Below are 13,015 nucleotides of genomic sequence, written 5' to 3' on the forward strand. Positions count from 1 at the left end.
CTCCTCTTTTGTGTATGTTATCTCCCTCCATCTTCCTCTTACAATGACACTGGCCCTGGCATTCAGGACCCACACTAGTAATCCAGTATGACCTCACCTCAGAATCTTCCATTTAAGCACATCTGCAAAGACCTCTTTTGCAAATAAGGTGACATTTGCATGTTGCAGGGATCAGGACATGGATATCTTTTGGAGAGGCATTCTGTAGACTGCCACAGGCATCAACACAAAACCTTTCTTGAGTGCCCACCGCCCCCAAGCCTGATTCCCCATCATCAGCCAGCATGGGATCCCTGTTCATGTGCCATCTCCTTCCCTCTGCAGCCACTGTCTGCTCTGCCCTAGGTCCGGGAATCTGGACACCAGCTGGGGCTCCCTTGCCTTCTGTCTTCCAGCTGGGTTCAGCCAGTGGGAGGCGTTAGCAGAACATTGGGGAAATGAGAGCACTTGGGTATTGTCAACAGAAAAGATTCTTGATAAGAATTTATCTGAGCCAAAACAAAGATCTATGCCAAGGAGCCAGATCTCAAATGCTGCAGAGAATGACTGTGCAGTTTCTTTTATGCACTTTTGGAATTAAGGTGTGAATGTAAGGAAGATTACCTGAAGGTGGGAGAAAGCAAGGTGGGGATGGGATTACAGGCTAGTTAAGAAGATTCTGTGCTTTCTTAAGGGTGGGTATGCCTTCCAGGAGTATTACTTCTGACGTCTCAAAGGTGTGTTAACCTGGATGCACAAGAACAGTGGACAGAGCTGGCTTAATATCCTCTTGCTAAAGAAGTTGTTGGCCTGGGGCATGACTGCCCACCTTGACCTCCCCATTTAGGAATTTACAATGAGATTAGCCTGTGAGGTTACTTTCCATAGAACCCCTTCTTTTTGTCCACAGTGTGTACTCTCCCACCTCCTTCCCTCCTAGGCTGTGGGCTGGCAGAATCTCTCTTCCTGGAAACTAATAGCCACTCCTTGTTGTGTCCTTTCTGGTTTAGGGAGAGTAAAGCTTCTGGCTGTTAGCTGGGCTTGGGTTGCTTAGCTTTGCTGGTGTTCCCATTACCCACGCCCCACCTCTGTACAGTGCTGCTTAAACAAATCCCTTACCCCACCTGACGGTGACATTGGTCTCCTGTAGGGACCCTGGCTGATACAGTCACATAGTCACACCCACACACATCCTTAGCAGGAAGAATGAGAATCCTGTGATTGGTTTAGGCCACTCAAGATTCACCAGGAATGATGTGGGGGAGGGGCTCTGCCAAAAAGAAGGAAGTGAGAAATTTTTGTTTGGCTGGCAACAGCTGTGTCTCTTTTATCCATTTTAGAGATAGGGATAAAGCTTCCTCTTTTATTTGACAGCTCACAAATTAGAGCTTTAAATGATGATTAATTGGTTTAATATTGAATCTTCTTTTGTGCCAAAGATTGTGCCTTAGCACTTGACATGATTTAACACATTTAATTCACACAGCCACCCATTGAGGAAGGAAATTATAACTATTTTACTAATTGAAAACTAAAAGTTTAAGTGACTTCCCTAAAGTCACACAGTGGTTAAGTGAGCAGAAATAGAGATTCTAAGATCTCTCTGTCATCAGAGCTTACATTTTTAACCACCACAACCACAATGCCTCCTTATGGTTCTTGAGATATTTCCACATGTCAGGTGAGATGTTCATTGTGTTGCATATATTTTGTCTATTTCACAAAAGGTATAAATATATATCCTGCATCTCTCCCTCGTGGAGGTTGAACTCACCATCATCTTGTAACTGAATGCACAGTTGGCTGCCTGCTGCTGTAAAAACCAATACTCGAGAGGCAGATGCTGATATAAAGGAAAGTGGCTTATTTTCATGTGCTAGCAACCTGGAAGATAGGCACATCTGGTCTCAAAGCCCATCTCCTCCTCCAAGTAGAGGCAGAAGTTTTAATGAGGATGGAGAGGAAAACAGAAGAGATCAAGCAAAGGAGTTGAAAAGTTCTCTACGTGCAAACGAGGACAGTCCATTCCAATAAAGCAAGTGATGGTCTGGTGTGCATCATCCTCGCTTCCCATTATCCTGGTTTCACGTCATCCTGGCTCCGTGGATGAACGTCAGCAAATCTCCCAGAGCTTGGCGGTTGAAAGCTATATCTTTTGAATTTGTTCCTAGGAATCTGATACAAACATGCCGTTCACCTACAAGCTACATATTAGTCAGAATTAGTACTTAGAGGAACAATGTCAAAAGAATTGTGGGTGGGTTATGACTTCCCCCCATTACAATTTTCCACTGTTACAAATCCCCACTGTCATTTTTTCTTTTATTTCTATGGAAGTTAGAAGGTTTTGGCTAAAACATTTCAGAAAACTAGGATTCAGTTTAGTTCACAGGCAAAAAATAAAATTTTACAGACAATTCACTGAATTGGGGCTTAATATTCATAACTGTGTATTATATATTTTATTGTAACACAATTTTTCTCCTAAAATCATCCTCAGTTTCATTAGAGCTCAATGAAGACCAATTCATTTACTGTATTAAGTCCAGTTTCAATTTGGTCTAATTATTTGTATAAACACAACAGGAATAGCAACTAATCATGTAGGTTTTCTTAAATCTTTTTTGCTGGGATGTTACAAGCAATTTTCAGATTGAATTTTAATTAACTCCACAGGGCAGAGAAGCTAAGCCACACAGTTGCCATAAGCCTTTGCCTGCAATCCATAGGTTTTGATAAATCCCTCAAGTCCTAGAAGTCCCCAAAATGTCTTGCTCTTGCTTGCCATCTCTCAGGAGAGCAACGTTTGTTCCTTACCTGGAAAGACTACCTGGGACCATATGAATAAGCAAGGTACCAGGCCATTTTTCCAAGAGGCTTTTATCAGTTTCAAAGCCAAACTTTATTTCTTTAAGGTTTTTGGACATCCAGAGTCTAGGCATGTCTCTCTCAGATATGACATTCCAGTAAGTCTTGGTTAATAAAACCACAATTGCAAACTGGAAGAAATCAGATTCCTATTGAATTTATGCAAATAAACACATTGCCATGAAAATAATAATACTCATTAAGAATTCTTAAATTCTGGGACTTCTGGCCAAGATGGAGGCATAGGTAGACACACTGTGCCGACTCACACAACCAAAATGAGGACAACAAAAATTTGGAAACAAAAAACAACCAGTACTGACAGAAAATTGAACTGTATGGAAATCTGACAACCAAGGAGTTAAAAAGACACATTCATCCAGACCAGTAGGAGGGGCAGAGTCGGGCTGCCGGGTGGAGAGGGGTCGCAGCAAAAAAAGCAAAAAGCGGTGGCTGGCAGACCCCGGGTGCAGGCAGCGACTGGCAGACCCCTGGTGCAGGGTGGCAGCGGGCCGACCCAACGAGGCAGTTGGTTGTGGAGGGGCACAGCGCACAAGGTGACTGGCAGACCAGGCAGTCCCACATTTTCCCTTTTTATTTGCATGCAGATAAACCAGGCAAAATTGGGGACCAAGACAGACCACCCAACCCAGGGCTCCAGCTTGGGGAAATAAAGCCTCAAAACACCAACTGAAAACATCTGTGAGGGTTGAGGTGCAGAAGAAACTCCCAGCCTCACAGGAGAGTTCCTTGGAGAGGCTCACAGAGTCCTAGAATGTACACAAACCCACCACCATGGGAATCAGCACCAAAAGGGCCCAGTTTGCTTGGGGGAAGTGGCATAAGGGACTGAAAGCCTACAGAGAGCAGAGCAAGTGCCATGGTTCCCTATCTGATCCCTCCCTCACATACAGCCTCACAACCCAGTGACTGGGTGCCCCACCCTGGTGAACACCTAAGGCTCTGCCCCTCATACATAACAGGAGAGAAAAGACAAAAAAAAGTCCCAAATGGAAGAACAAATCAAAGCTCCACAGCAAATATAACTAAGCGATGAAGAGATAGCCAACCTATCAGATGCAAAGCTCAAAACACTGGTAATCAGGATGCTCACAGAATTGATTGAATTTGGTTGCAAATTAGATGAAAAAATGAAGGCTATGCTAAGTGAAATAAAGGAAAATGTACAGGGAACCAATAGTGTTGGGAAGGAAACTGGGAGTGGACCAGAAAACAGAAAGAAACAATCAAACAGAAAAGAATGAAGAAACAAGAATTCAAAAAATGAGGAGAGAATTAGGAACCTCCAGGGCATCTTGAAACGGCCCAACATCTGAATTATAGGAGTACCAGAAAGGGAAGAGGAAGAGCAACAAGTGGAAAAGTTATTCAAACAAATAATAAAGGAGAACTTCCCCAGTCTGGCAAAGGAAATAGACTTCCAGGAAGTCCAGGAAGCTCAGAGAATCCCAAAGAAGTTGGACCCAAGGAGAAACACACCAAGGCACACCGTAATTACATTACCCAAGGTAAAAATGAAGGAGAGAATCCTGGAAGCAGGAAGAGATAAGGAGACAGTAACGTACAAAGGAGTTCCCATCAGACTGTCAGCTGATTTCTCAAAAGAGACTTTGCAGGCAAGAAGAAACTGGAAAGGAGTATTTCAAGTCATGAAAGGCAAGGACCTCCATGCAAGATTGCTCTATCCAGCAAAGCTTTCATTTAGAATGGAAGGGCAGATAAAGTTCTTCTCAGATAAGGTCAAGTTCAAGGAGTTCATCATCACCAAGCCCTTATTGTATGAAATGTTAAAGGGACTTATTTAAGAAAAAGAAAATAAAAAATATGAACAGTAAAATGACAGCAAACTCACAGTTATTAACAACCATACCTAAAACAAAAACAAAAACAAACTGAGCGAACAACTAGAACAGGAACAGAACCACAGAAAGGGAGATTACATGGAGGGTTATCAACAGGTGAGTGGGAGGGGGAGAGAGGGAGAAAAGGTAAAGAAAATACGTATTAGCATAGATGGTAGGTAGAAAATAGACAGGGGGAGGGTATGAATAGTATGGGAAATGTAGAAGCTAAAGAACTTATAAGTATGACACACGGACATGAACTAAAGCAGGGGAAAGTGGGTGGGAGGAGGTGTGCAGGGTGGAGGGGAGTGAAGGGGAGAAAATGGGACGACTGTAATAGCATAATCAATAAGATATATTAAAAAATAATTTTTAAATTCTGGAGGGATCAAGTAGAACAAAAAATATAAATGTATCGATATGGTTACAATGTACCAAATTGCTCTAAGAAATCAAACAAGTATTTTTAATTAGGAATATTTTGAACAAAGTCACAAGAGCAATAATTATCCTCAGTTCATTCAGTCCTACAGTGAATTCCTGTTTATCCCCATTATCTGCCAGCATTTTTATGAACCAAGTCATTCCCCACAGACTCACAAGTCCCCATCTATTTCAAAGGTATGAGCTGAACATTTATTCTCAGAAATTCATATTTTAGAATAAATCAGAAGATGCAACACTTTTGCAGATTTGCCAAAGTAAAATGATGACAGTCTCTGAATGACCCCAAAAGTATTTTAAATGACATGTAATAGGTCAGATTACAATTGACAAAGAAACTTGCTTTTCTGTAATAACATTTTAAGATAACACTCAAAATTACAAATGAAAGTATATCAGACCAAGAAACCTATTAATTTGTTCTCCACTGTCTAGTTATCCCTGGGTTTCTATTGGGAAACAACAATTGGTTTTGGAAAATAAAAGAGAGCTCTTGATTTTTTCACCTGTCATTAAAATGATCAGTTTGCTTTACATCTCTCTGTGTGCCTTTCTTTTTCTTTCTCAGTTCTTTCTTTTCCATTCCCATTTCACTTCTTGAGAATTCCTCTCCAATGTTTTTTCTTCCCAAACGTCCCTTTCCTTTACCCTTTCTCACCTTTTTTTTTGGGGGGGGGGACTTCCTCAATTCCTTCTCTTGTTGCTTCCTTCCTCTACACATTCCTTCTTCAGCTTGCATGGACCCTCTTCAACTTACGTGAACCCTCTTCAACTTACACAAACACTTGACATCTTACACAGGCCCTTTACAATTTATACAATCCTTCTGCAATTTTTCTAGTCCCTTTTAGTTTGCCCTTTGCACTCATCCAGAAATAATAATTTTAGCAAAACCTGTCCCAGTGATTAGGCGGCATGGAACTGTAACTGAGAACTTTGACATCAGTTCTCCCCAAATCCCTCAGAAATCAGACATGCTCAGGAGGGGAGATCCAAGAGTCAGAGATTCACAGGATGTCTAAGGAGGTATTTGGGGTAATCAAGATGGGTCGATGGCCCATGGGGTCAGCACCAAAGTGGACACAGCAGTCAGACCTCTTCTGAACCAACCCTTGAAATTCAAATACACACGAAACACACACATCCCATAGCACAAACAGTATCTTTTTCTCACTGTTTATTTGCACAATTTTTATAAAATGTAAAAAATATAAACATTTTATTGGGTGCAAGTTTGAAAATTCACACAGATAAATACATAAATAGTGGGTGGGTAGTAATAAATTAATAAAAGTGAGTGATGCGTAAATAAAATCTAAGACGCTGGGGCAGGTTGCAGGTGGGCCTCGGGTCAGGCACACTGGTGACACCTTTCAGGTCACGGGTGAGGAGGTGGAAAAGGTTGACTGTCACAGAGGCTTCAAGGCAGCCAGGGGACTCCAGTAAGGAACATGGGACAGGACAGGGGCTGGCCATCATCTGGGCTCCCAGTTATCCCCAAAACTGGTCACTACACAGTCACTCACCTTTTTCTGGGCCTTCTGGTGGCAGTGCAGCCACTGGTGGAGATGACCGCGGGGCCTGGGGCCTGCTGTGGCCTGAGCTGGGACCTGTAGGCAGAGGAGGGTGCTGTGTGAGGCAGGGCCTGGGACAGGGGTGGCCCTATGGGGGTGGGGGGGAGTCAGAGCCAATAAACATGGCCTGGGAGCCCAGAGCACTCACACAGGCCTGAAGCTTGGCGTGGATTGGATGTGCCACAGCGTGTGAAGGGGCTGGTCCAGGATGTCCTCCAGGGTTGAGTTAGAGATAGTCCTTAGGACCTTCAGTGTCAGGGATAGCTCAGACTCCAAAGCCATGGGGTGCTCTCACACCTGAGGAGGAGACACAGAGACAGGTGAAAGCTACCTGTGACAGAGAACAGACAAGGGGGACTGAGGAGAGAACAGGTAAAGGTAAAACATCAGGGAACAGGTGAGAGAACTCAGAGAATGCGGGCATGTGAGGGAAAGAGGTCAGGTGGGCTGGGTGAGAGGGCAAGGAGATGGGGAGAAATGAGACGAGGTGAAGGGGACACTAAGGAGTCAGAGGAGCAGGGCCAGGTGAGGGCAGGGCCAAGCCTGACTCTCCCAACTCACCTGCAGCTGCCTCAGGTCCCGGGTCCTGGGGAATGGGCGGGAGCTGTAGCTCCAGTTCTTCAGCAGCAGGGACTCCTCCTGGAGAGCAAGGGCAGGGGTCAGCACACAGCTGGAGGGCTGAGGTTAGACCCCTGCAGTGGGACTGGGGGGAGACCAATGACATAAGGAGGGGGGTTAACTTCCAAAAGCAGGTGAAGGCATCTCCTCTGCAGAAGAACATGAGTCAGCCCAGTGCAGCAGCAGCAGCAGCAGGACTCAGCCCACTGTGAGAAGTGCAGGGTAGCCCAGCCAGGGGAGGGTACAGGTCCACCCTGAGCCAAATGGAGCGTGGTAGCCCACAGAGGGAGGGTGGAGGTTGGCCCACAGCAGGTGGGGCAGTGGGGAGACTCACCAAGGCATCCTTGGCCCTCCTGAAGGCCTTCATTTCTTGTGGGGGCAGAGACTTGAACTGGGCCATGGAGCAGCTGCTTGTACCTGGGAGGGTACTGAGGGGCGTGGGGACAGGAACTGCTCCCATCCTGGTCAGCACCGTGGTCATCAGCATCAGCACCAGCATGCAACCCACAGGCAAGTCTGTGTTACAGAAGGAGAGACACATGAGGGCACAGACAGTGTCAGGGGCTGAGGGTGGAGGCTGTGGGGAGGTGGGGGTCATGGGCCATGAGGTGGGGGCTCACCCAGCTGCATCCTCATCTCTGTGTCTGGTCTCTGTCAGCACAGGGGGATCCAAGTGTCCACTGAGAGGCTGTCACCAGGGTCTCTCACTCAGCCTTGTTTTGTGTCTGTGACCTCAGTCTTCTCTTCTGGCTCTCAGTCTGCTGCTCTGTGTGTGTCTCTGAACTTCCAGCTCTGGTCTGATGGAACACCTGCCTGAGCTCCATGGTTCAGCTTTTAGCCTGGACAGACGGGCAATCCCAGCTGATGTAGGAAAAGTGAAAACACACTGGCCACTAGGGGAGGCCCCAGGCTGGGGAAGCCCATGCAGGGTGAGGCCTTGAGCCAGGTGAGCAGCTGGAGGGAAAGAGAAACTGACACAGATTCAGGTTCAGGTACAGGAGGTGAATTCCTAAGATGAGTCTCAGCGGAGGGGCAGCCTCAGCCCCACAAAGGGTGGTCACGGTGCCCTGATGGGGAGGGGACAGAGGGACTTGTCTTTGTGCAGGATACTGCAGTCCAGCGAGAGGAGGAGAAAGGCACCTCTAGAGTTGTTACCAGTAAGAACCTGGAACTTTCTAGAGAGTGATTCCTCAAGGGAAGGAGAAGAGGAAGTGAGAAGGCTGTTGGGGTGTGTGGGAGGGAGTCAGAAAGCCCAGAATTCAGAGAGGAGATCAGGTGTTCCCTCACTTCCGCAGCTGATACTGAGAGAGAAAGAAGAGGAAGGAGGGGAGCCTCACTAATCTCTTCAATTGTCCAGGCACCAAGGGACACGGAAATGGGAGGCTCTGCTAGGGAACTGGGGTGTGGCCAAGGACTTCAGGGAACCAGCTCAGTTTGTGACAAACACCTTCATTCATTCACCAAGTATTACTCAGTCCCTACTTTGTGTCAGCCACAGCTTAAGGTGCCAGGCATTGGGGGGAAAAAAAACTAGAAAACAACCCTTTGAGGAACTTTTACTAGATAGGAGTGACATAGAGTAGGGGGAGGGGCTAAGCACAAGGTGTACAATAATACATCAGAGAAGGGAAAATGAAGGAACTGAAGGCCAGGGACAGCAGAGTATAGGAGGGGGTTGCACTGAGTGAGGTGGCCTGAGAAATTACATTTGAGCAAAAACTTAAAGAAGTGAGGGAGAGAGGTATGTAAAAGGAAAACAGGGACACCGTTGTTTTGTCAAGTATTTATGTCTCACCTCAAAGCGTTTGCTGCCTGCAGAACTGAAGTCATGACACACCAAGGGCACACTGGACTTTCCCTACATTTTAAATATGGAGTAACACTGGCAGAAGGAAGAGAGGCTTAGTGTAGTGTCCTGTTCTTTACATAGAGTTCCTTGAAATAATTTTTAAATAAATAATACTGAGTAAATGCAGGAAATCAGAAAAGAAACAAGTGATGAGGGCAAGATTTTAACCAGCCTTTTTCTGATAGCCAAAGAGTAACCCTACACTGTCCAGCTTCTGTGCAGCTAGATCTTGTGGATTTAAAAGCAATGAATTTTTAGCACAGAGGTGCCAAGTGCCTTTTGATGATTAACTCCCACCCCAAACCTATTTTCTATTATTCAAAATTCCAAAGAGAGAGTGCACAGACCCTCCCTTGAGAAAATTGAGCTCTGATAGACAAAAATGTTTCAAAGCCAAGAACAGGGCCATGCCCCTGTCAGCTTCCAGGGCACTGGTTGGTTTTTGTCAGCTGCAGCAGCCTTAACTCAGAGGAGGAGACACTGCATGAACAGTGAATTCTGAAAAAGGACAAAATACGTCAAAATTCCTAAACTTCATGCTTGCTTGTTTTAGAATGATGTTCAGTAAGGTGACTAAGAGCATGAGATTCATACCTGACTCTGATCCTCACAGCTGGGTGACCTTGGCAAAGAGGCCTGCAGTTAGCAACCATGATTGCCAGCCCCCAGGCTTGGACAAAATAAAAAAGTGCAATTGGTTGTGTATTTACGTGTGTGGTTATTTAATAGAGACCGTTAATGAAGACCATCCTACGGCCTCAGCTGGAAGCTTTAGAAACAGTACTTCAGTGTGCATTACTGATTTGCAAGAAAAGGATAAGAATGGCATTGTATGGGTGAGGAAACTGAGGCTCAGAGAGAAGTAATTACGCAGTAACACCATAACTAAGAGGGTTATGGCTCAAAATTGAAACTGAAGTCACCTGATTTCCCTGGCTGAGCATTTTGAACTGAAAAGTGCCCCCCAAATGATCGCAGGATATCAACCAATGTAAATGTAAATATATTTAATAATGGCAATAAATTACCACCAGAAGACAGAATAGCAGATTACATAGGGACTTCACAAACACAAAAGTCACATGAGTAACAGAATCAAAATACTACAGTCAGCTGAGGACTTTGGGCCCTTCCACTGCCAAATCCCTTAGGGGATGAGGCCTTCCCAGTGGGGAGGTCAGAGTCACAGATTCACAGAATCTCAAAGCGGACACTGAAGGTTGAGATCAGGGCGTGGGACCCGTTCTGGGTTTCTGTAACCAGAAAGCAGAAACTGGTCCGTGGTGCGTGCAATCAACGTGCCGTGTGGACCCAGGACTCAAGTCTCTTAGTGCCAGACGAGGCCCCTGGAAGATCTTAGGGGAACGCACCAGATGGAAGGTCTTTGCTGCCGAGGGGGACACGTCACGGTCCTTGGAAAAGTACCTGCTCCTCCTCATGCACCCAGCCCAAATGATGGAGGTTGACAGGAGGAGGCAGAGTCCCCCGAGCTTCTGTGCCCCTGGCTGGAGACTCAAGGAAAAGGCACCCCAGCCGCGATCGCAGCCATCCGCCTTCCCCGCGGAGACTTCGCGGGGTCAGAGACAAGGCCCCGAGTGCGCCACCAGCTTCAGGTCCCACGTGAGCAGGCGCAGGAGGTTGAAGATGACGCTGGCTTCGTGGCATCGAGGCGAGTCCTGGAACCCGGGAAGGAGGCAGAGCGGGGCTGAGGCAGGAATTTCCTCCAGAAAAACTCCCCTCCATCCATTCCCAAACCATCCTCCGCTCCGGACAGAGCACCTCCTCACACAGGCCCACCCCGATATCCATCCGCTTAACCCTGCGCTCCACTCACAGCTCTCCGTGTTTTGGGGCGCCTCCTGGGTGGCCGGAGGGACTTCCTCGAGAAACCTGGCCGCACCAGCTCCAGCTGAGGTGGGGACAGGAGGTAAACGAAAGAGTCGAAGGACCGAGTCCCCCACCCACTTCACCTGCGAGCCACCCAGCCCCAGACCAAAGCGCAGATCTGGGGATGCCAAGAGGAAGTGAATCGTGTGTGGACGGGTTTGGGGCTCAGCGGGGCCGCTCGCAGATCCCGCCGCCCAACATGGGGCCGGAGAGCGCAGAGCAAGCTGGTGGGGGGTGGAGGGGCCGGGCGCGGGGACACTCACGCAGGCCACCACGTCCCTCCGCGCGGCCGCCAGCAGCTCCAGGGTCGGGATGACGCCAGGAAACAACTCGGGGCTGGGGAGGCTGCTCAACACGGCCTGGGCGTCCGAGAGGTCCCGAGCCACAAGGCGGAGTCGCGCGCAGGTCTGCCAGGACACCACAGAGTTAGTGGCGGCCGAGCCCCGGGCTCTGGTCTCCTGCCCTCATCCCCAGCCCCGACCAAAACGGAGGCCTCACCAAGGGCCGCGGGGGGTCCCTCCTTGGGCGGAAGGAGCAATTGCGTGGCCTCCAGCTCAGCATCTCTTGCTCCTGGGGTGGGGAATGGGGACAAGGGAAAGGTGAGGCGGGCCTCTTCGCCAGGGCCCCTTAAGCTCTGGGGTGTCGGGGATTCCTGGACGTGGACCCTGACTAGCAGATAAGGTCCTGCGTATTGTGTGCTGAACTACGGAGCTCTCACAAGGCACAACCACAGACTGAAACGTACCCCCTGCGGATCCCTGCACCTCCTGACGTGACTGGCACGAAGGTACTTTCTGTGCTTACGATGCCCGCAGCCAGCAAGGTCTCGTGGTCAGAATTCTGGACCCTGAATTCTGCACCTGCCGGACGCTAGGGTCTCTCGGGGCAGGTACGGGCATCCCGACCCCGGCAGGCCCAGCGTCTTCTAGGATGGGGACCTGGGCATCACTCACGTAGTGGTCCCTCAGGGCCTTGATCGACACCAGCGCCCTGGGGTCCAGCCAGCGGTAGTGCGACAGGAGGCAGCGCCGGGGTTCAGCCACGCCCCCGTCCGCAGCCACGCTCAGGGTCACAAAGGCCCACAGCCCCATGAACACCGCGGCTACGCCACATGGCCTCATCTCTGCTCCTGTAGAAAGTGAGGGACGTCAGGGGGGCCGAGGGGGAGACCTCGAGTCCAGCCCCTGCCTCAGGTTGGACTAGCAGAGGGACCGACCTCAGATCGCTGGCGCCGAGCACCCGCAGGAGAGGAGATGCGGTGGGCCCTGAGACCCCTGCTGCCCTGAGCCTCTGTCCCCTCACTCCTCACCTGCACTGTGCCCTCCGTGCCTCGAGCCGGAGTGGGGTCTGCCTTGTACTTTCCCCTGGGAGGCCTCCAGAGTAGTGTCCACCTTCTCCAGTAGGGCTAGCTCCCTCCATGTCGGCTTTTATGAACCCCAGCTGGGCTTCCCCGGTCAGGTTAAGTTTTCGAACATCAGCGCTGGTTGCTGGCCCAGTGGGATGCTGGCCCAGGCCTGGGGACTTTACCTGCCTGTCCCTGGGTGCCAACTATGGCGCTGCCCCAAGTCTCTAACCTTAGGCAACTGCTTGTTTCTGTTTTCTGAACATGTGTTTGTCTTTTCTGCTTGTGCTGGTCTTTCTTTTGCTCTCTAGGAGTGAACTGAAAACACACCATTTCCTTCTCTTAGAAGGCACAGACTCGGCAGAGGTGCCCACACAAGAGTTTGCTTGGGGAGTTCATACTAGTGGTTTCCAGTGCTCTCTCTTTCATTACATTTGTCTCTTTCTGTTTCCTATCTTTCTGTCTCTGCATGAACATTCACCCTTCTCTCTGGTTTTCCCTCATCTGGATCTTTGTTCTGGGGACACATCTGAGAAATGTGTTCTTAGGCGATCCGTCATGTACGAGCATCAGTGAGTGCACGTACACA

At 48.5% G+C, this 13,015-nt stretch overlaps 1 protein-coding gene and 1 pseudogene across 1 annotated transcript; both read right to left on the reverse strand.

Annotated features, from left to right (window-relative positions):
• Positions 1–6,163: 6,163 nt before the first annotated feature.
• Positions 6,164–7,984, reverse strand: LOC114511288 (annotated as a pseudogene).
• A 2,731-nt stretch (positions 7,985–10,715) lies between these two features.
• LOC114511289 (interferon lambda-4-like) lies at positions 10,716–12,503 on the reverse strand. Its single transcript, XM_028529970.2, has 6 exons — positions 12,443–12,503; positions 12,038–12,213; positions 11,583–11,654; positions 11,348–11,491; positions 11,032–11,106; positions 10,716–10,873 (listed from the first exon to the last, which is right to left on the reverse strand). Exons 1-6 carry the CDS (start codon positions 12,501–12,503, stop codon positions 10,775–10,777), a joined length of 627 nt encoding a protein of 208 aa, XP_028385771.1. The 3' UTR covers positions 10,716–10,774.
• Positions 12,504–13,015: the final 512 nt, after the last annotated feature.

Source organism: Phyllostomus discolor, chromosome 12, assembly GCF_004126475.2.
Source record: "Phyllostomus discolor isolate MPI-MPIP mPhyDis1 chromosome 12, mPhyDis1.pri.v3, whole genome shotgun sequence".
Lineage (NCBI taxonomy): Eukaryota > Metazoa > Chordata > Mammalia > Chiroptera > Phyllostomidae > Phyllostomus > Phyllostomus discolor.